Source organism: Vicia villosa, linkage group LG2 (genome assembly GCF_029867415.1).
Source record: "Vicia villosa cultivar HV-30 ecotype Madison, WI linkage group LG2, Vvil1.0, whole genome shotgun sequence".
NCBI classification, from domain to species: Eukaryota; Viridiplantae; Streptophyta; class Magnoliopsida; order Fabales; family Fabaceae; genus Vicia; species Vicia villosa.
The window spans coordinates 101,434,423-101,459,542 of record NC_081181.1 but is presented as its reverse complement, the minus strand read 5'-3'; the positions used below and the strand labels follow the sequence as shown (position 1 = coordinate 101,459,542).

The 25,120-nt window shown below is 34.0% G+C and overlaps 2 protein-coding genes across 2 annotated transcripts; one reads left to right on the top strand and one right to left on the bottom strand.

Moving 5' to 3' along the window:
• Positions 1-1,595: 1,595 nt before the first annotated feature.
• On the bottom strand, positions 1,596-2,849 carry LOC131646533 (uncharacterized). The gene has a single exon (XM_058916553.1). The coding sequence runs from the start codon at positions 2,649-2,651 to the stop codon at positions 1,839-1,841; it is 813 nt and encodes a 270-aa protein (XP_058772536.1). The 5' UTR covers positions 2,652-2,849; the 3' UTR covers positions 1,596-1,838.
• An 18,804-nt stretch (positions 2,850-21,653) lies between these two features.
• Positions 21,654-22,877, top strand: LOC131649676 (uncharacterized). Its single transcript, XM_058919425.1, has one exon. It carries the CDS (start codon positions 21,654-21,656, stop codon positions 22,875-22,877), a length of 1,224 nt encoding a protein of 407 aa, XP_058775408.1.
• The last annotated feature ends 2,243 nt before the right edge of the window (positions 22,878-25,120 follow it).

Below are 25,120 nucleotides of genomic sequence, written 5' to 3'. Positions count from 1 at the left end.
TTTGGCAGAATGACAAATGGCAAAGATTCGGTTGAGTGGTCCTCCAACCGGGAGGAAGGTTTTTCGGTAGCTTCGTGTTATGCGCTTTATGCTAGTTCCCGCATTCTCTTTGGTCCTCCAAATAGGTTTGATGAGGCCATGAGGTTAGTTTGGAAATCGGATGTGCCAAATAAGATTAAGGTATTTGGTTGGAGACTTCTTGTTAACAGGCTTCCAACAAAGGACCTTGTGGTGTATAGAGGTATTTCTTTTTCTATTGATACTTTAAAGTGTGTATTTTGTGGTATTGTTTTGAAAAATCGGGATCATTACTTTTTTAATTGTTTTGTGGTTAAGAAAATTTGGAGGGAGATTGCTTTTTGTGTTGAAAAATCGGATTTGGAGGAGGATGATTGTTTTTCGAATTGTATGGGTTCACACTCGTTTTACCGTGTACAAAAGGTTAAAGAGAGTAAATTAGGAGTTATTTGCCGTGGACAATATGGTTGTTAAGGAATGAGGTTTGTTTCCGGAACGAGACTTAGAATATTAACAATTCGGGGTGAAATATTAAAACTTTGATATGGAGGTGGTCTTTTTGTGGAGAAATTACTCACTCCAATTGTTCTTTTTACAAGTTTAACAAAGACCCTTTGTTATTTCTTTCGTAATTATAATTGGTTTGTAATCTTTTTTTGTCGGATTATCCCGTTTCTCAAATTGGAGAATTCGTAGTTCTTCCATATATATATATATATATATATATATATATATATATATATATATATATATATATATATATATATATATATATATATATATATATATATATATATATATATATATATATATATATATATATATATATATATATATATATAAAATATCTTGCTTAAAAAAACTATATATTTTAAAAAAAAAATTGATTAACTATCTTATACAATTAAAATAATCACGATTATACATGTAATTAATTCGGTGTTATGCAGGTTAAAAAAATATACATGAACATTTCTCATAAAATAAAACATTATTATGTATTATATATAACAATTATAACTATATTCTTGCTATCAACTAATTAATACGGTTGAGGAAAAATCCTCTCTCAAAAGGGGAAGGATCCTTTACTTTATCTACTTTATGGAAAGAAAGGTAGAATAATTTTAGCCAAAATGAAAATGAATAAAACAAAAGAGAAGTGCTATTTATTTTAGAGAAAAATAGTGTGAGAGAAAATAAATCATCAAAAAAATAGAGAGAAAAAAATTATAAAAAATTAGAGAGTTGAAAGTTAGAGAATCCAACCCCTCTCAAAAACATATTAAAAATATGAGAATTGAAAATGAAAAGTAAATCAACGTTAATTAGCAAGATAGAATAATATTATAAATACTAGTTTATTTCACTAGGAGACAAATGCATAGATATTTTCTGGTGGAATACATTAATTAATGAGGGGTGCTATTTTGACACCAAAACCATACACTAAATCTTTACACCGTACAAAATACAACATGGGTATTTGTTTGCATGTGTTAGGAAAAAGAAAAAATGATTATTAAAATATTTTAAAGATACAAAACCGTATAAACATACGGTGTGGTTGTCACATATAGTGTAAGAATAATATTACCCTTAATTAATACATACTCAAACACAAAATACTAAAGCTAAATTATAACTTAGAAACAACAGCATACACACAAAGTTGTATTTTCACACATTATAACACAGCAATATAGCAATATATAGAAGTATTTATGGACTATGTCCCTTATTTAAGTGATAATAATTAACTTTGTTTAATTCACTGAAATTGGTTTCACCAAAACCCTTAATCCATCTTTAATTCTGACCTAATAAACATACCCGTATCCACCACCGGAGCGACTATCACCACCACCATCCCTACCGTACCCTCTTCCAGAACGTTCATCCCCATATCCCCCACCAGAGTTCCCTCTATATCCATAGCTTCCACCAGAATAGTTTCGTTCTTCATAACCACCACTTGATCGTACTCCGTCACCATATCCACTCTCATAACGGTTATCACCACCACCATAACCAGAACGTCTAACACCATAACCACTCTTATTATTATTTCCATAACCACCATCAGAACGTCCACCTCCATACCCACTCTCGTAAGTGTTCACATAACAACCATTATCACCGTAGCATTCACCTCCTCCATATCTACTCACAGTATAATTCACCGCATCAACACTGGCACCATAACGTCCACCTCCATATCCACTCTCAGTATTATTCCTATTATAACCACTATCATAACGTCCATAACCACTCTCAGAATGTTCAGCAACCTTAACCTTATTTCCATAACCACCACTTCCACCGAATCCACCACCAGAGTGACCAGTTTTTCCTCCATAGGAAGAGTCGTGTTTATTAAGATAAACAGCGGCTTTGTCAACGTACATGCCAAAGCCCTTACTATCATCAACACCAGCTGCATCTAAAACATTGGAAGCGGCAGTTGCTACCTTGGCCTTGTCCATCTTGCCAGGCTCATGGTTGTAAACGGACTGTGCTGCATCCGATAACACCTTAGCAGAGTAGAGAAGCTCGCCTTTTGAATGGTTCTGGCCGGGACGGTGTTGTTTCCCTTGACCACCGTAGGAGGTGTTGCTGTAGTAGTTGTCCATAGTTTCTTGTTTTGAGATCAATATCAGAAATTAACAAAGTGTTGTTATTGTGAACTGTGATGAGGTTTCTTGGGTATTTGAGAGGTATTTGTAGAGAAGATTATTCCTTGAAAGCACACCATGTCTTTAAGAGCTTTTGAAGTTATGCTTTTTTGTTTGTGTGTTGGAAACGTGTTGGTTGCTTTGGCTAATGTTACGAGTACTACCACTAATTGGTTTCTTATGGGAACTTCAGTCATAGGATGATGTTGATTTTTTGTTCCTTAGCTTTAAGTTGAGAGAACTTTAAATATTTATTTATTTATTTATTATTTTTTGGAGTATATTTAAAAGAATAAACAAACTAAAAATATTCCTATGGTGTAAATAATGATTAAAAGTATAAAGAAGGCTTATGGTTAGAAGTGTTCAATTAAAAACCATCCAAATAAAAATTATAAGTTAGTTCAAAAATTTAAAAATCGCATAACAATTGATTTTTTTAGATGTATTTGGATCTCATTTTATGAAAAATAGCTCGAATTAAACCCGATTTTTAATTGAATTAAAGAAAACTAAATAAAACTGCATACATATATTTTATTATTTTTATTTTTATTTTCATGTTAGTATGATTTATTATTACATATTTACATTAATCTACTATATGTAATATTTTATATCAAACATATTGTTTTACTACATCTTTATAATATTATTAGTAATTCAAAAAATATAATTTATAAATTTTGATATGCATTAATCAATTAAAAATACATTGTATTAAATTGATACATTTTGAATTAGATTTTTTTTAGTCATCCAAAATCAAACTGAATTCACTATACCTTTATATTTGGATTGGATAACAAACAAAAGTTTGCAGCATTGGTCATTCAAGATATGGTGAAGGTTTTTTAAATAGTTCTACTCCCCAACCTTCTACAAATGTCGTAGGTCCTTCTCAAATTGGAGCGTGAATTTAAATTGAAAATTTTTTTAGCCACCTCCATATGGGGGTCACCCCAGCGAAAATCCCAAAATACCCTTGCTTCGAAAATGAACTTCCGAAGCGTTTTTTTTTAAAAAAATTTCCATAATTCGGGAGTGCATCTCCGAAAACACCTCATGGGGGGTGTCTTCGGAGATGAACTTCCGAAAACACCTCATGGGGGGTGATTTCGGAAGTTCATTTCCGAATTATGCAGAAACTGTGTTTTTTTTTTATGTTTTATCTAAAACAGTCTCGCATTTTAATTAAACGTAAACGCCAAATAAAATAAGCAATAGATAAACTGAAAATACTAATATGATAAATAAACAAAAAAAAATACTAATCCGATGAAAATAATATATACAAACCGAAACAAATAAAAATAGTGTGCTAAAGATACAATCCGAAAACAAAAAATAAATAAACCCGACCACTACTAGGTGTGCATAACCCTCTCACCCTGGGCCCTCCTCTGCCGCCTGTACCCCGCCGCACGGCCCGCATCAGTGACGATCATCTCCATCACGGCGACTGCATCTGGACCGCCCTGATGAACGACACCTCGATCCAACGCGTCCCGCCCAAGCATCTCTATCCGCTGGCAGATCGGCAGGAGATCAATGGCGTGGTCATCCTCGGCCTGCTGGTTCTCCAGGATCTCCTCATGTGCTGGCCTAGGAGCGCCAGCCGACTCCTAGATCCTAAACCAGATGTACCCTCTCCCACGTCCACGGGAACTCGCACACGGCGTCCCCGGCCCTGCCCCCGTCCCTGGGTCGACGCCAGCTGCGCCGCCGCCCGCTCGCGTCTAGCCGACGTAGTCTGGGACTCTCTCCCCTGTCTGATGCGTGCTGGTTGGTTGCCTGACATGTTCCTGTAAACAATCGAAATCGATTAATATGCGAGACAAATGAAAAAACAAAAAAAAATGAACTTCTGGTACAGTTCGGAAGTTCATTTCCGAAAACTGGGATGGAGGTGTTTTCGGAAATGAACTTCCGAAACACCCCTGCGCAGACCTTCAATACAGCCTCCAATGGCAGACCCAAAAAACCTAAACCAAAACTACTTTTATGCCTACTAAACATCCTAATATCAGTACTAACCTATCTTAATGTGATTTTTTCAGTTTCTAAACACCCTATTAGAGTTTATTCAAATAGATCTAAAACTTGAAAAAACAATGTAGAACTTACCAATTAGTGTTTGATGATGAGTTTGGAAGAAGACTTGGGAATGCTCTTTGATCTTAAACTTGATTTTGGCAGAAAATTTGAAGAGGGGTTGTGTTTTGATTTGAGTTAGGGTAAATGAATGGGGGAGGGGGAGTGTTTTGTTAAATCTGCAGAACGCGCAGTATTTCGGAAGTGAACTTCCGAAATGCTATTTTCGGAAATGAACTTCCGAAATAAGACAATTTTTTCAAAAAAAAAAGGCGCTTTCGGAGATGCATCTCCGAAAACGCCTTTTTCTTGCATTTCGGAAATGAACTTCCGAAGTCAGGGGTAGTTTGGGTTTTTCACCAGAGGTGGACTAGAAGGTTGGGAGGTCTATAGAGAAATTTCCTTTAAATTTATGAACAAAAATATTATATTTTATTATTTATTTTAGATTTCACATATCTTTCATTTCCTGTTTAAATTTTCATATATATATATATATATATATATATATATATATATATATATATATATATCTTTAACAATTCACCATTATTTTGAATATCATTAATGAACTTCTTGAATCAAAAAACTTCCTTTGATGCATTTAAGGCAACAATATACTCGACCTCGATTGTAAAATCAGCAAATATATCTTGCTTTGAACTTTTCCTACACACGACACCACCATTTAAGCAAAACACATAACCAAATTTCAATCTAAAGTCACACCATTTAATCAAAACATGTAACTAGATTTTGATATAAAGTTATCCTTATCTATCTGAAAGCTAGAATCAATGTATCCAATTATAGCGAGCCCTTCCTGACCTATATATATATATATATATATATATATATATATATATATATATATATATATATATATATATATAAATAAGAGTCCTTAGTCATTCTCAAGTACTTAAGGATATTCTTGATAGCTACTCAATGAGCATAATCAGGATCAAATTGGTACCTACTTATTGCACTTAAAGCATACAATACATCTGGTCGAAAACATAACATGGCATACATGATGATTCTATTGCAAATGCATATGGAATCTTATTCATGTGATCCCTTTCTTCTTTAGTTGAAGGGGATTATGTTTTTGATAGACACAAGTCATGTTGCATATGTATGAATAACTTACTCTGGTAGTTTCATTGGTAATCCAAGTTCATCTGACTTTGTGGTCTTTTGAGAAACTCTTTTGTAGGTTGAATCACAAATTTTGCAGAAAGTTGTGGTTTCACCTCTAATATCAATGTCGAACTTTAAGACATTTCTCATGATCTTGATATTACTTGGTATCATGGTTTCAGAGACGTGATTTACGAGTCTGAATCCTAAACGACTCTAAAGTTTCTTTAAGAGGGTGTGTCATCTACTCATCACTATGAGTCTCTGGTGGATTATATTCAATCTCTTATTCATAAAGAGTGTCAGCTTGTCCTTGTTCACACCTTACGCGAAGGGAATGTTTATGCTAATTGACTTGCTAAATTTGGAGCCTCGCTTTTAGGTCAAAAACAAGTTTCTTTACCACTAAACTAATTATATTACATATTAAGTTGAACAACTAATACTTATATATTTATTTCATATTTATAATTTATAAAAATAATTATAAATATAGGTCTTGCTATTTTTGTCCAAGATCAATCCTGCAAGAAACTAAAAGAAATTTCTATTTGTTCATCTCCTTTAATTAATATTTGATTATGAGACAAAGTATATGAGAACTCAATTTTAAAGAATATAATTTTCCGTTGTTCATTTTCATCGATAAAAATGATATAAGCCCAAAGAAATTGGTTACAAGTAGAGGAGTCAAAAAAGCCCTAAATTACAAAGCCCTAACAATTAAGCTCCTATATGACCCTTTATTTTTAAGCCCTTTACTAAATAAGACAATTTCTTTATCCACTCCTCTGGGGTGAGAATCCCTGCTTAAAACCCCATAATACCCCTGACTTCGGAGATGCATCTCCGAAGTCATTTTTTTCCCTATTTTCTCAGAATTCGGAGATGCATTTCCAAAAACACCCATCCTCAATTACTCGTGTTTAACGTTATCAAAATGTTGATCCATCCTCAACTACTCGTGTTTAACAATATGTAACTTTAATATCATGTTGATCTATCTTTGTAATTTCGATTATTTATGATAAATCAAAGCTTTGTTCGTTTGTTTTTTGTCTTCTGCATCAGACAATATTTCAGAAGTGCATCTCTGAATGCATCTTTTTTCTGAAAAAAAGTGATTTAAGAGATGCATTTCAGAAAACACCTTTTTTTCTGAAAAAAAATTTGGAGATGCATTTTCGAAAACACCTTTTTTTTTCCTAAAAAATAAGGTATTTATGGAACTACACATCCGAAATCATTTTTTTTTCCGAAAAAAGATGAATTCGGAGATGCACTTCTGAAATATAGGGACGTTTTGAGAATTTTGCGCGGATTTCTAAGAAGGTTGGGGGTGGATAAAGAAATTGTCCTAAATAAATGTTTTTTTGGCCTCATATTTCAAAACCCCCTCATATTTTTGTTTTTGTGAGATGTAAGTAAGGGCCCCAAAATATAATTTGTTTAAAACTAAATGGCTTGAAAATTAATTTTATATTAAAAAATAAAAAATATTTTTTTAAATATATATTTTTTACAAAATTAAAAACTCACTTCATTTTTTAGAAAATTAAAAAATCGATTATTTCGAAAATATGAAAAATCTACTTTTCCGTAAAAAATTATTTTTTTGTCAAAAATAAGAAAAGTCGTTTTTTCTTAAAATATAAAAAAAGCTCCAATTTTTCAAATATAAGAAAATCATTTTTTTTTCAAATATAAAATTTTAGATTTTTCCGGAATAAAACAAAACTTCTGTCGGAAATAAAAAAAAATCGATTTTTTTGAAAAACAACCTATTATTTTGTTAAAAATATAAAAATTCGACTTTTTTGAGAAAAAAAACAATTTTTTTCGAAAATATAAAAAGTCAATTTTTCAGGAAAACACCGATTTTTTGTCGAAAAAATATAAAATATCGACATTTTCGAAAATTAGATCGATTTTTTGTAGAAAAACTCAGTCTATTTTTCCGGTAAAAAACATTTTTTTGTCAAAAGCACAAAACGTTGATTTTTTTGAAAAAAATCGATTTTGTCATAAATATAAAAAATTGACATTTTCGAAAGAAAAAAAACAACCGTTTTATTTTTGAAAATAAAAAAGTCAACTTTTTCCGAAAAAAATCGATTTTTTGTCAAAAATATAAAAAGTTGGCTTTTTCGGAAAAAATGATTTTTTTGTTAAATTTTAAAAAGTCGATATTTTCGTAAAGAAATCAATTTTATTCGAAAATTGAAAAAGTCGACTTTTCTAAAGAAAAAAAACCAATTTTTTAATAGAAAATATAAAAAAGTCGAGTTTTTTTGAAAAAGATCGATTTTTTATCGAAAATATAAAAAGTCAACTTTTTCAAAAAAAAAATCGATTTTTTGTCGAAAATATAAAAATCGACTTTTTCGAAAAAAAACAGATTTTTTGTCGAAAATATAAAAATTGACTTTACCAGAAATAAATTTGGTTTTTTGTCGAAAATACTAGAAGTCGATTTTGCGATAAAAAATTCGATTTTTTTCCAAAATATAAAAGTCAATTTTTCCATATAAAAAATCGAATTTTTACAAAAAAAAACAATTTTTTTATTAAAAATAAAACCCAATTTTTAATGAAAAATAAAAAATATTTTGTAAAAAAATTTGGGCTTTGAGGCCTTATTTAATATTTAGGAGCCTTTATTTTATGGTCTATTAATTTTGGGACTCAGTTACTAATTAAAATTTAGACCCTTATATATTGAGGATTTTAAATATTAGGCCCTATCCTTTAAATTGACTAGGAGGTGTTCATTGGTTCGGGTAAATCAAAATCAATTGGAATCCGAACCAACCCATAGTGTTTGGGTTGGAAATTTTTTTAGTTCGGGCAAGAACTGAACCAAACCAATGAAATCCAATGACAATTGGTTCGGGTATCGAATTTTCAATTTTCTATCCGTAAATCCAACTCAAACCAACCATAATTAATTATCATAAAAATTACTACCAGGCATTCAAGAAAAAAGTGAAATGTCGTATGTTGACAAGTTAATATATTTTAATTTGTTATTAGAAAATTGTTAGTGTATTGTGGTAAATGAGCATAGAGCTATGAAATACATTCATTATCATACAAACTCAAATGACTAATTATAGATTCAAAAGCTTTTATGTTAAATATTTTTCTTGTTTAATATTTTTGAATCTATTAGAGAAAAATTGCTAGTCTAATATTTACGATTAAACACTATTAATACTATTTTTTTTATTATCATGAAAAATTAAGTTTTGTATATAAGTTATTTTTTTCAAATATTTTTCTATTTTTTATCTACCCGATCAATCCAACCCAAATCAACCTGTTATTTTTTGGTTTGGTTCAATTTGGATTTTATCGCAAAAATTTGTAAATCTAATCCAAATCAATCCATATAATTTTAATCAGTTCAGATATCGGATTCTCTCAAAACCGAATCAAACCGGTCCGCGAACACCCCTAAAATTGACCGTTCTAGTTACCAAGTATCACATAGAGTAAGTCATTTGATAAGAATCAAAGGGTGTTAAAAGAAGTTTTTATCAACTTTTGGTGCGAATATGGTTAGAGGAGAATAAACGAGCCTTCGGTGGATTAATTTGCTTATCTTGTTAGATTCGGTGGAGAGAGAATATATATGGTTTCAAATCAACTTTCTACATGACCATTTACAACGCATATATGAAAAAGATTTTTGTACCCAAAAACGACGTCCACAAAAAAAATTATTAACCACCAAAAAAACATTTATATTATTTATTTTATATGTACAAATTTAATAAATACACGTGATTAGCAGAAACTAAACAAATGTAGGATACATCATTTTACTATACCTAAAATGGACATGCGTTATTAATATGGTTATAAAACTAGAGGAATAATTACAATTATTTGAGGAAAATAGAGAATATAAATTTGCATATATTTGTTAATTATGAAATGAAGATTCAATATGCGTTTAATAAAAAACATGGAATTTGTAAAAAAGAAATATTAGGAAATTTCTTTATTCACCTCCTAGTCTTCTTGGTCACCTCCGCTAAAAACCCCAAAATACCCCTTTATTTCGGAAATCCATCTCCGAAATCACTTTTTTTTGGAAAAAAAGTTAATTTCGGAAATGCACTTCCGAGAACACCAAAAAAAAGGTATTTTCGGATATGCACTTCCGAAAACACCCATTTTTTAGGGTTTCGGAAGTTCATTTCCGAAAAAAGAGTTCATTTGTTTCTTGATTTTAAAAAATAGCAATGGAATAAAAAATTGATGAGAAGAAATATATGCTTTAAAGAACTCAGTTTCCATTTGATTTTACCTTGTTTGTGTGATGATGTGTCGAAGAAAGTTGAAAAAATTTCCGAATTTTTGGAAAATTTTGAAAAAAAATATATTATTTTGGAAATGCATTTTCGAAGTAGGAAAAAATTTTAAAAAAAATTTACTTCGGAAATGCATTTCCGAAGTAGGGGTTTTCGCTGGGGTCAGCCCCATAGAGAGGTGAAGAAAGAAATTCTCAAATATTATCATGAAACTTTTTCTGAATAACACAATTTAACCTTGAGTTTGTTGGATTTTTTCAATATTTATAAATTTTATCTAGATAAAAAAATGTTAATTCAATGAATATTTGAAAACTATAACAAAAAAAGTCCAATAATTCAAATGTTGTAACCGATTATTACGGGATGTAACTTAAAAAATGATGTTATCGTAGATGTAATTGATTACAAATACGGCTGCGTAAAATATCCAGTTTTGAAAAATCAATCCTTAACCATATCCAAATCATATTGAAAAAGTAATATGTAGTTATTATTGCATTCATTTAAATTTTTAAAATTCAATTTGATTTTATAATTGATTTTATGTGGTGACAATATCTTTGAGGCGGTGTCACTTTGGCTGAACAGAGGTTTTTTCTCGACCTCGCTTACTGAAACGAATGTTTGTCTCATCCCGAAGACCGTTAAACCAACAGATATGAAATGTCTTAGACCTATTTCTCTTTGCAATGTGGTTTACAAAATAGTCTCTAAGATGTTGGCTACTAGATTGAAAAGTTGCTTGGAGAAATGTGTTTCGGAAGAACAATCAGCTTTTATCGAAGGCCGATCAATCCTTGATAACGCTCTGATTGCTATTGAGACTATTCATGCCCTTAAAAGGAAGGTTAAAGGGAATAAGGCTCATCTTGCTCTCAAGATCGACATTAGTAAGGCTTACGATAGAGTGGATTGGGATTTCTTGAGTGGTATGCTTAAGCATATGGGTTTTGCGGAGAAGTGGATTCAGTGGATGATGATGTGTATTACGTCGGTGCAATATTCAGTGCTTGTGAATTCAGAAAGTGTTGGACCTATTAAACCAGGAAGAGGACTACGGCAAGGGGACCCACTGTCCCCTTACCTATTTATTATTATAGCTGAAGGTCTATCAGCCCTCATCAAAGAGTCGGTGGCTAAAGGAGACATCCATGGCGTTCAGATATGTAGAGGGGCACCTAGTGTGTCCCATCTACTTTTTGCTGACGATTGTTTTTTATTTTGCAGGTCCAACTTAGAGGAGGTGAATCATCTTATGCAAATTTTAGATACTTATGCCAAGGCTTCTGGACAGGAAATCAATATGAACAAATCAGAAGTGTACTTTAGCCGTAATCTGAGCAAAGCTGCGCAAGAGGACCTTGCTACCATAATGGGTGTTCGCCATGTTTTAGGTACTAGAACGTATTTGGGGCTCCCGTCTATGGTGGGAAGAAGTAAAAAAGCTACTTTTGCCTTTATAAAGGATCGTGTCTGGAAGAGGATTAATGCTTGGCGTGGTAGATCGTTATCCAAAGCGGGTAAAGAAGTTATGATCAAATCGGTTCTTCAATCAATCCCGACTTATATCATGAGTATATTTATCATTCCGGATGGGTTGTTAAAGATATTGAGAAAATGATGAATTCGTTTTGGTGGGGAGGTGGTCACAATAATAAGGGGATCAGGTGGATGGCGTGGGATAAGTTATCTTGTAGCAAGAAGGAAGGAGGTTTGGGGTTTCGAGATTTTAGATCGTTTAATATGGCTATGGTTGCCAAACAGGGATGGCATTTTTTGACAAAACCTCATTCTCTTGTGTCTAGAATTTTTAAAGCAAGGTACTTTCCAAGATGCTCCTTTTTTGATGCAAATATTGGTAATAATCCGAGTTTTGTTTGGAGAAGTATTTGGCAATCCAGAAGTGTTTTGATTCTTGGTTGCAGGTGGAGCATAGGTGATGGGAGTCATATTAAGGTGATGAATGAACCTTGGCTTCGAGGGAAGGAAGATGGATATTTAGCAGGCCCTCAACGACAAGGTGTGTATAATATTACTGTTAAAGATCTCATGTTGCCTAATGTTAAAAAGTGGGATGTGCATCTTATTATTGATCTCTTTGATGATACAGTTACAAAAAGTATCCTTCAGGTGCCTTTGATTGAGGAAGAAGGAGAAGATTGTTTGATTTGGAAGGCTGAACAGAATGGGATGTATAGTGTGCGATCGGGGTATAGAATATGGAGGGAAGCCCAGATTACACATTTACCGGGAGGGACTGCAGAAGACTGGAGTAGTATTTGGAACATCAAAGCACCACCTCGGGTGAAGCATCTTCTATGGAGGATTTGCAGGGGCTGTTTATCGACTAGACAAAGACTTCAACAAGTTCATGTTCAGTGTCTGTTAGGGTGTCAGTTTTGTGAAGATAATATTGAGGATGATTGGCATGTGTTGTTTGGTTATAATGCTACAAAACAATGTTGGCGGGCAGCAGGTTTGTCTTCAGTGATCGATCCCCGTTTATTGCTCTTTGTTGACACTAAATCTCTTATTCTTGATATTTGTAGCCGGGAAGATAGGAAGGTTGTCGGGCGTGTAGTTATTATGGTAGATATGTTATGGAGGAATCGAAATAATAAATTATGGAATAATGAGAATGAGGATGCTACAACACTTGGATTAGTGGCAATAAGTAACTGGCAGGCTTGGTTTGCGGCACAACAGGATCATAGTACTGACAATCCCAACCAATTTCCTACGACATGGGAAGCTCCTATGATGGGGTGGTTCAAGTGTAATGTTGATGCAGGTTTTAACTCTCAAAGCGGTACTACTAATAGAGGATGGTGTGTTCGGGATAACCTTGGTCGCTTTATATCTGCAGGCACGGCTTGGGATATAGGTACTCAATCTATATTAGAAGCGGAAGCCCATGCACTTAAAGAAGCAATCCAAGGGGCTATCATTTTGAATCTCCGGCATGTGATCTTCGAAAGTGATTCCCAAATGGTGGTTCAAGCCCTTCAAAATAAGAGTTCGGGTAGATCCGAGTTTAATCAAATCATTTCTTCTTTACAATCCTTGTTGCTTTCTTTTTCTAACTTTGAGTTAAAGTTTATAAAACGTCAAGCGAATTCGATTGCCCACGCATTAGCAAAGGCGGCCAATTCTTGGCCTAGGCGTAGTAGTTTTCATTTGATACCTCATTGTATTGAACATCTATTGATTAATGATATGAATTAAGTTTGTTTTTGTCAAAAAAAAATGTGGGCGTGGCTTTCATAGTTACATTTTAAACAAATTATTGATAGATGGTTTATTGTTTTTGTTGCCACAGTAATAAACAAATTTAATAAAAAAACATTTTAAAATTGAATTTGGATGATGCCACAAGGCAACCACAAATCAAGTGTCTTTGTCTTTGTAGGTGGTGTAATGCCAATACCTACTTGTGATAAAATAAAAAGTATAAGAGATTTTAAATAACAAAATTGTTTAAATAAGAAAATAATTTTGATTAATTTTATAAATTTGTTCCAACTTTTAGTAATGATTTCATTAAAAATATTATATATATAAATTTTATTATGTTAAAATTTTAACAATAAGAATTTAATTGAAATGCTCTTTACATAATCAGTTTATCATATAAGTTGAATATTGAAAATTTTGACTTTTATTTTAACGTCTATGAACAAACAGATGATGGTGATAAATTGATCGCGTAAATTTTTGTACATTAACCGTGCACAATAATTAATGTCTAACAATAAATATCTAAATTACTTAATCAAAAATACTTTTTAATCTATACCAATTGAATTTTTGATATTTTCTACTTTCTATAAATATTATTTTATACAAATCAGTTTAAGAATATATATAATTAAAACAATTTTTTTAACTTTTAACAAGTCTCTATTACTTATGTAAAATGTGATTTGTTTTGCTGTCAAATTTTACAGCAGAACAAGCTTAATCAAATAATTTCTAGCAAATTTACTTTTACCTTGACAATTTACAAACTGGTTAATTGTTTAAAAACCGATTATGTTTTTCTTAAATCGGTTTTTAAAAATGATTTCTAAATTCAATCCATGAACACCCTTATGATTTCTGAATAGTCGCCTTGCTTCAGAATATTTGTAGATCCTTTTTCGGATGAGTCATCCAACATTCTTTAGAATTGTCGATGTCTCTTCAGAATTGAGATGAATAATTCTTCTGATGTGTGATGACGCTGATTCTGATGATTATCTGGACAACAATCCTAATCAATCAAAATAGTGAATATGCACACTTAAGAAATTATTAGAGTACAAAATTGTTTTATACAAATATATGTATTGTTATCATTATAACTTAAAGATTGAATGCAGACCCAAATCTTGTTCTAACAATCTCCCCCTTTTTGATGATGACAAAACCATGTATTTTGATGTAAAAATTTTACAGGGTTATATCACAAAAATAAACAAATCAGAGTTTAGATAGAGAAAACTCCCCTTGAGTCAAAGACTTACAATTTTTAGAAAGAAGGGATAACGAAGCATTGTTTAGAAGACTCCACCTGAGTTAAACAATCTCCCCCTGAATCTAAAACTTAAGACTTTAACAGAGATGAAGGGTTTTTCTGAGCCATGTTCACATTTCATCTGATCTAGTTATAAGTATTCACTTTAGTCAAAGCATAAGATATCAGAGCATTTAGATCTTTAAATGACGTAGCTTGTGATTATTCATAAGTTAGAGTACATATTTCTCATGCATCTCAGAACTTGGTGAATTATGACAAAGCACAATAAAGTCATATCATACTTGATAGAATAATATCAGAACATTTGATTCATTCATATCAGAGTATTAGAATATGTGAATCGGATTTTTCTGGTCATCAGAGTTTGATACAAAAGATTTTGTCTTATCATATAAATTGAATATCAAAGACTCTATATCTTTAGATATTATGAACAACAGAATTTTTATCAGATATTGCTTTTTGAGATTTTTTTATTGACTATCAGAAGTTTTCTCATATCATTTAGGATATAATTCATGTATCAGAATTAGTGCATTCCTGACTCTCATTCTAAATCTCTTTTGTTAATTTTAAAATGTAAGCAACGAGATTTATTGAAAATAGATATTATCAAAATCATCATTTTATTTCTATCCCTTTTTATCATAATCAAAAAGCTAAAATAAAATAATCAATAATTGACTTTGTCTTTAAGAAACATTCGAGAGAAGGTTTTGATGAATGAAATGGTCTTGTTACATGACCTATCTTTCTTGAAAAACTCAATGTATTTTAAGCGGAAAAAAATATTTTAAGAACCTTGTCAGAGCAATAAATGCAACGAGACACAAACTAGTAAAAAAATAGATGACTGTGATTAATCAGATTCATCTTTTACTTAAAACGTGTAAAAAAAAAGGGTGAAATATAGATAATTTTTAGCTATTCTCAAGGATATTTCACACTACTCGAGGTTATGTTTAAATAAACTAATATGATATAAGTGACATAAGTCAAATCATATACTCTTATTTGAGAACCCGTAACCTATTATTCTCCGAGCCAGGAAACCGGTAGATTTTTGACTAAAGGTGTTTTTGATCAAGACATCTTCTAACTTGTAGAAGTATAATTTGTCAGAAAAGCAAGATTTTGTAAGATTCATATCTTATTTTCCATAGATGAATAAAAACACATATATTCAAGATTCATTTTGGACAACACTCCATTTTCATATGTTTCAGAATGAAAAGAAATCTATCTTCAACTAAGGGTTTTATAAAAACATCAGCCCATTGATGGTTTGTATTTATGAATTTTAAAAGAAGGTCCCTTTTTGAACATGATCTCTTATAAAGTGATGCTTGATTTATATGTTTTTAGCTCTTAAGTGTAAAATAGGATTCTTACTTAAGCAAATAGCAGCAGTATTATCACAACAGATAGGAATATTACTTACATATATTTGAAAATCTTCTAGTTGACTTTTCATCCAGAGCATTTGAGTGCCGCATAATGATGCTGATATGTATTCTGCTTCAGCAGTAGATAATGCAATTGTCGATTTTTTTCTTGACCATGAGATAATATTTTCACCCACAAATTGATAGTTTCCATAGATGCTTTTGCATTCAATTCTATCTCCTGCGTAATCTGCATCACAAACTTGATAGCCTGTATTTGATGTTTTCTTATACATCAAGTCAAGGTTATTTATTCATTTTAGATACTTTAGGATTCTTTTAAAAGTTGTTAAGTGATTTTCCCTAGGATCTGATTGAAAACGAGCATATAAATAGACATGGAATATAATATCTAGTCAAGAAGCAGTCACATATAGAAGAGAGCCTATCATACCACGACAAAGCTTCTGACAAACCTTTGTGCTTACTTTTTCCTTTTCAAGAATACAAGTAGGATGTATATGAGTAAGGATGGCAGGCAGATCCAAACCCGTGGGATTCACCAACACCCAAACCCGAGTCAACGAGTGAAAACCCGAGTTGACTGGGTTCGGGTGCCACCCGATATTTTGGGTGCGGGTGTGGGTAGTGAGGAACCTACACTCGAAACCCAAAACCACACCCGTTTAGACTATAAATTACATAAGTGCCCCTAAATATATATAATTCTACGTTGTATTTTAATGTTGATATTGTATTTTATGCCCCTAAATATATTTTAATTCTACGGATTTTTCCACCCGTTTGGATTGATGAAAAATTTCAATGTTGTTGTTGTATATATGAGTTTTGTTGTGGGTTCGGGTGGAAAAACCCGGACCCAACTGGTGTGGGCGTAGCTGTTATTTAGCCACTTGAATAGCCTTTGGATTTGGGTTCGGGTTCGGGTGGCGATTTCGGGTGCAGGTTTAGGTAGTGTGAAACCCGCTCCCGACTCTACCCGTTGTCATCCCTTTATATGAGTCTTTGAAGGTTTACATTTTGTCATGTCAAATTTGTTCAGGAGCTATTTTGTATACTTACTTTGATGAATGTAGGTAACATCTGCAGTTTGATTGATTTGTATACCCACAAAATACTTTAAATCTTTCATTAGGCTCATTTTGAATTCGGCCTGCATAAGTGTCATACCCCAAAATTTGCCCATTATATTTCAAGATAGTTGGGCTCAGATAGTCTTCACAGGCTCATATAATCTCTGACTGAAAGCATGTTCATTCTCCTCCTAAGCAATGAAGGCCAAAACTAGGGTTTGGATTTTTTCAAGGATAAATCAAATTCTAAGATATCAAATGGGCTCCATGGCCTCTCATATGCCTCAAAGGACCCTCATGACAAATTTCAAGCCTTGATCCACAGGATTGCTCACTCAATCGCTCAAACGATCAACAATCAACTATTTTGACCTAAAAGTCAACTATGGTCAAAATACAGTCAAAACTCCTGATTTTTGGGCAACATCAACATTTTTATGCTATATTCATCATTTGATCAAAAATTTGATCATGATTCATCGGGAAAAGGGTCCAAAATCATCAAAAGAGGAAGTTACTAAATTAGGGTTTTAAGGTGAAAGTCAACTGAACTTTGACTGATCATAACTCTCGCATGGTTCATCAAAAATTGCCCAACCAAAGCCCATTCTCAAGGAAATTTCATTATCTACAACTTTGATGTTGGGTCCAAAGTCAAGAAATTCACCAGTTGAAAGATACAAGCTAATACATTATAGGTCCTTTTGAAAGTCAACAAAAAGACATTTTTTCTCAAAGGATGGTAAATGAACATGGTAAACTCAATGAAGGTGAAACCAAAAGGATATTTTAGAAGACTCTTTGAGCTTTCTAAAATGTACAAGAACACCTTCATATGATAAAAAATGAGGGATATATGATTGGTACAAGTTGGTCGATTTTCAAGAAAAGTGTGAAAACCTAAGTGGCCAAATTCAAAGTTTTGAGTAATGGGCCATAATTTTTGAATCACCCACGAAATTCCAAGCTTATTAAAGGCCCATATGTCATTTGGATATTTATTTTATGATTCTATTTATTTATTTTTGGATTTATTCATTTAAATTCACTATAAATCAAATAAAATCAAAATAAAATAAAATAAAATCACACAAAAACTTTCCATTTATGTAAACATGTCCAAATTCACTCAACAAAGCCAAATTACACGTGAGAAAAAGTGTGGAAAATAGATTGGAGTTCGAATTGGAAAGTTTCATATATTTTTCAAAAACAAATATTTCTTTCATTCAAAGCTTGGTTCTTTCCATTCTTTTTCAACCCTAATGTAGCCTACTATATATTCACAATGTTGCAGCCTCATCACTCACGAAACCCCTAGTCTCCAAGGAGCCCTCCTTCACTTACAAAAATACCAACAAAGTGTGAATTTCGTGTGCCTCATTGCAGCATCTTTCAGGATTAAAAAACCATCCAATCATCCTCCTGGGGTAGTTTAGAATGATTTTGAACGCAAGCATGACTCTCATATTGTTTGTATAATCATATCTCATTGTCATATTTTTTCATATTCATTTGATTTTCGTTTTACACATTTCATCATGCTATAACATAATCTAATGATCTTGTTGAGTTTATGACATGATTTTGATAAGGTCTGAACCCTTAAACCGAAGCTATCACGCGCGAATGAGATTTCGCCATGGTTAGGGCATAATGGATGTTCTTCATCGAATGCGTATTTCTGTCCATTTTCTGGACAAACTAATGCCATATTTGAATTCAGGAGACAATTTTACATAGATCTGGGCTATGCTTGTTTTTGTTATCAATGATTTTTGCAGGTTTTGATGTTCGAAGGATTTTCTGCAAGAAAATCCGCAGCAAATCCCTAAGCTAAATCCGCAACAAATTTTGAAAAAGATGATGAATAGTGGCGTGGACCTTTTGACTTCATGCGTGGCTGTTTGGTGATGTCCCATTGGCCAGTCAATCAAAGGCTCACTCTCTCTCCACTACCATTGGCTTACGCGCGGTGGCTGGACCCCACGATTGACTAAGTTTATTTTGCACGCGTTTTTTACTATTTCATTATTTTCACGCGTTTAATTTGCATATGATGATTGCAGCACAGATGCAGGGAATAACCTTGAGGGCCTGGGTTCGATCCCAGCGCCTCTCAGCCATTTATTTTGTTATTTTCTTCTTCTTTTGATTTTTCTATTTATTTCTTTAATTATATAACCACTAATTAACCACAATTTAACTTAGGATTTAATTTCTTTTTCAAGTAAATTAATTTACTTTTAGATAAATAATTTAGTAAATTTAGGTTTTAATTATTTTAATTAAATAGAATTAGAGGATTCCATTTAGGTTTTAATAATTTAAAATACAACATTTTTTTAGAATTTTATAGATTTAGTTTAATTAATTAAATAACTCAGTAATTAGTTTTAAAATTAGGTTTTAATCAAGTAGTCTTAATTTAACTTTTATTTTACTAATTAAACCATCATTTTATTTTCTTCCGACTTCTTCTCTCACCTCAAAATCCCGTGTATGGCGCATGTTCTATTCATTGTTTTTTATTTAGATGTTAGAATGTATATAGGTCCAAATGTAAATATCTAAAGAGAGTCTCTTTACTTTCCTGCGTTTTTAATTTCCGTACTTTTATTTTATATACTGCTTAGATGTATGCTAATTAGGGCGCGTATGGTAAGATAATTTAATCAATCGTTAGCTCACTAAAAATATAAGATAAATTATAATCGAATCCAACATACTTGCACGCACTCATCCTTAGGGTACACCCCTCTTGGTTGCCTTCGATTAAAAGGTCGTGTCCCTCGAATGTAGAGGTACCCATTAGCAAAAGTCCCTCGATTAAAAATCATCGCAAAGATCATAAGTCCCTCGATGACCCACGATGTTGCCTACGATGATATGATCTAGTCCCTCGAATGGTTGCCTACGAAACGATGATTGTCCCTCTGAATATTGCTAAAGGTACCTCTACTTGTTGCCTTCAAACGACCTCGATGACCCTTCGATGACCCGCACGTCCAATATAACAAGGATTTCCTACTTCTATATAGTATGGATGATCCTGGGAATCGTAAAAAGTATAGAAAAGGACCAATTAGTTAGGGTAGTGCTCTTAACCTGCCTAGCTCAATAAAAAAAAATCTTTTCAATACTATTTCAAAAAACTAAGGCTACGCATTTACGCTAAAGTCCTTATGCCCCTTTTCAACTCAAAACAAACAAACATGAGCTAAGAAAGTTAAGAGCCCGTAGATAACTACGGATGAAAAGGGTGCTTACACCTTCCCTTTTCATAACTTACCCCCCGAGCCCGTTTTCTTTTTCAAAGGTCTTTTTCTGTACTTTTTACCTTTCCTAACATTGGACAAAATAAAGTCGGTGGCGACTCATGCTCACCGCAACATTGTTGCTTTCAAAAAATAAAAGTCAGTTCACCGAGTTACAGAACTGGCGACTCTGCTGGGGAGTCTTTAAAGAGGGGTTTACCTTAGGGCTTAGATCACTTTTTTGTTTGTTTTGATTGCTTTACTTTTCATGGTTGCTTGCGAAATAAATGAAGGACGAATCCTATACCCGAATTCAAGTACACTTAAGATAGGAGTGGAATAGTCATGGCGACCTCTTTCACATATGTGGGAGATGAGTCAATATGAAGTTCACACTTGAGTTAGGACTCCATAGATATATGCACACCTTTCTCAAATGAGGGAGGTCTATGTATGTAACTTTGGGTGCGCCGGAGCTCAAGGACCTTTAGTTACCCTTTAACCCATCTTGGCCTTTAGGAACGTAGTGGGGGGACTACTCTTGACAAATGTTGAGAACTAGTCGCTACCCGATGCTACAATTCAGATAGGTTCTCTCTCAAAGTATCATTGCATGGTGCAAATGCATCATGTCCGAGGTGCTTTAGAAGGACTGACAATTCTGGGTAACTTTTAGAACCTGGTTACTAATTTTACCCTTATCTTTAGAAGTACCTTTGGGGAAAGGTAGTCACCTGGTCATACTCCATGCAAGCCTTAAACCAAAAATTGTTTGATTTGTGTGGATTTGTTTTTCTATGATGCATCATGCATACATGCATCCATAACATAACTAACCCATTTCAAGGAGGTAAAGGCTTTTAACCATGCTTTGTTTTGCAGGTCACCTGAGCATGGAAATCCTGGTCCGTAAGCCTTTCTTTCTCAATTTCAAGAAGGTACCTACTACATTAAGGCTCTTATGTGATGATATTACTGGTTCTCTTGTCCTCACCGAGCCTCTCAATAGGCTGATAAGTTTGATACGAACCAAAGTGGATGAAGCTCTCCTCAATTCTATGATGTAGTTTTATGATCCTCTCCTTCACTGTTTTACTTATAGAGATTTTTCAACTGGTACCAACATTGGAAGAGTTTTCTCACATAATGGACATTCCCATACCCGATCAAATTCCTTACACGGGTGAGGAAGGAGGTCCTAAGTTGGAAAACATTGCTGCTGCTTTACACTTACCGAAGGCAGAAATTAACGAGGTTTGGATTAATAGAAGAGACTATTCTGGGATACCTGTGGATTTCTTATACGAGAAAGCCAAGATTCTAGCTAAAGCCTTAAGCATGGATGCTTTGGAAAGTGTTCTAACTTTGCTGATATATGGACAGGTTTTGTTTCACCGTTGCGACAAAGTTGTTGATAGGGTTGCTATTAGGATATTCCTTAGCAAGAATCCGGTTCCCACCCTACTTGGTGATTTATTGCATTCCATCAATGCTAGAGTATCAAAAAGACAAGGTTGTGTTCTCGGATGTATTCCCCTTCTACACAAGTGGTTTATTTCGCACTTGCCTCGATCAGTGATAAGGAATGAAGAAGGTTTGACTTGGATTCAAAGAATTATGAAGCTTTCGTACGATGACATCATTTGGTATCCAAAGGAGTTCGAAGGGATCCAGTTATTCGACCGTTGTGGGGAATTCCCTAATGTGCCTCTTCTTGGTACTCGAGGGGGAATCACTTACAACCCTATTTTAGCTCGACATCAGTTTGGTTTTGCCTTGAAGGATAAGCCACGTTCTATATATCTCAGTGCTGAAGACTTCGATTATGGTTCTGACACCGCCGGAAAAAAGGGTCTTTTTATTAAAGCTTGGTCAGAAGTATGGAAGGTGGGTATAAGAGATTTGGGAAGGAGAAATTACATCCCTTCAGATCTTTATTTCAAGTGGGTTTACGACCGGGTTGTTGAATTTGGGATACCATACCCATCTGATACACCTGTGGTCCCAAGGATTACTCCTCCCGTTGCTCCTGCTGTGTTTGAACTGTATATTCCTTCCCCAAATGAAGACCTTACTACAACCGTCAACCAATTGAAGAGAGAAAGGGATGACTACAAGAGACGCTTGCAAAAAGTTGAGGCTGAAAAAGAAGCATTGATAGCGGATGCTAAAGAGAAAGAGGTTTTGCTTGACTACTTTTCCCGCAAGTGGAAGGTTGAAGATTTCGTCTCCCTAGATCAGATCAACTCATGGGAGCAAGAGATTTCTAGACTTGTTCAAGAACGGGGAGAAATGATCAAGAGCCACAAGGAAGAGGTCAGAGTTCTGAAGAGGAAATGCCGCCAAGAAGACAAAGATCCTAGAATTTAGTTATCTACTTTCTTATACTTTGATGTAACTAATGAATTATGGATGTATTGGTCTTGCAAGTGGATCCTTTTATGTCAAGTTTTCTTTTTTTTTTTCCTATGGTTTAAAATCCTTTAACTCCTTAAAAACATTGCATAATCACACATATCATTCATAAACATTGCATAACAGGTTTCTATGACAAGGTACTCATCTTCTCGCTGTTTATTTCAGCTAAGAAAATGAATCCTCTCGAGCAAACAGTCAAGGATCTGCAAGCACAGAACGCTGAGTTCCAAGCCCTGATTTTGAATCTGTCTAAAGGGCAGGAAGAGCTGAAGATACTCCTTACAAAGAAAGAGAAGAAGACCAAGAAATCCGTGGGGGTTTTCAACATGGGAAGAAGATTCCGAGGCCCTCTCAAAAAGGCCAAAGAAGTCGAGATCCCAGAAGAAACTGAACAAGAGGAAGGTGCTAGTGGCAAGACTGATCAAACGAGCAACAACGGTTCTAGCAAGCAAGACGAGGAAGAGGAGGATTACTATGATGACGAAGAGTATCCGGAGGATAAGTACAGACAGTTGGAGGAACGAATGAGGGCTGTAGAAATCCAGAAGATCCCAGGGCTAGACTTTGAGGAACTAGGGCTCATCTCAGGAGTCGTGATCCCTCCAAAGTTCAAAACTCAGACCTTTGCAAAGTATGATGGAGTCTCTTGTCCCAAACTGCACCTAAAATCATATGTGAGGAAGATCCAACCTCACACCGCTGACAAGAGGCTGTGGATCCACTTGTTCCAAGAGAGTTTGTCAGGAACTCAACTCGAATGGTACTATCAGCTGGAGGGTACCAATATTCGTACTTGGGAGGACCTGGTTGTTGCTTTCTACATACAATACCAATATAATGCTGATCTCGCACCAACTCGTACACAACTGCAGAGTATGTCCATGGGTCCGAGAGAAAGTTTTAAGGAGTATGCGCAAAAGTGGAGGGATTTGGCTGGCAGAGTTCAACCTCCTCTGGCTGACAGAGAGCTAGTCGACATGTTCATGGGTACTTTGACTGGTCCATTTTATAGTTATTTGCTGGGAAGCTCATCAGTTGGATTTACTGACTTGATGTTGACTGGAGAACGTGTCGAAAGTGGCATTCGAAGTGGGAAAATTTAGGTGGCTACCTCTTCTGGTGTTATGAAGAAGCCCTATAGTGGGAGGACTGAAGCTAATGCTGGGCATAGCCAGAAGGGTCGCAACAAAAATGATAGTAGCCAATCTATTGGAGCTGTCCCGATTTCTACACCAACGACCCAACAAAATCGACAGCAGGGATACCAGCGCAGACAAGACGCGCCCAGAAGAAACTTCACAAAGATCAATATGTCATTGAACCAGGCATGGCAACACCTGCTGAAGGCAAAGTTACATGCACCAGTAGCTCCGCCAAACATCAATACATCTTCTCCTCGCTATGATCCTAACGCAAGGTGTGCGTACCATTCTGACTGTGTGGGGCATGTGTCATACCCCAATTTTTGACCCTAAGATCACACATCATTTGCATAACAATCATCAATCAAGAAGTTTTAACTTAGAACTCTACTTGTGATGTTGTGCTCAATCCATCTGCAAGGGAATCATCGAGCACCCATGTTTTAGTCTTGTATATATTGTTCTACTAACCAAAATACCAAAAATATTGCCTTGTGCTTTTGTGTGTTTTTGTTTTGTAGGTATCAAGTCAAAACATCCATCAAAAGGAGCATTTTTCAACATTTTCACTATGCAAATCGATTTGCATAAGGTGTAAATCGATTTACACAACTGTTTCTGCACCAGATTTGCTTCTGCCATCAGTGCAAATCGATTTGCATAAGACAGCAATCGATTTGCATAACTATTTTTGCCCAGATTTTGCCTTTTTCAGCAACGTAAATAGATTTGCATAAGGTGCAAATCGATTGCACCAGTGCGAATTTGGAAAAGTGAAGGCAAATTTCAGCTTTTTGAAGTGTTGACATCATTTGCAAGCATGGGAAGCATGACTTAGTTCTTACATTTGATTCTCTACATCATTTAATCATAAACCCTCATGTGATTGCATCAATACCATTGGATTTCATTTTTGGCTCCAAATCCTTTTCCCAAGCCTAATTCTATTTTCCAATCCTAACTCCAAGCCACAAAATTTCCCAAGCTTAATTGCTATAAATTGAGGCACTCCCCTCTTCATTTTTCAAGCTTTGATAGCCAAGAAACTTATTG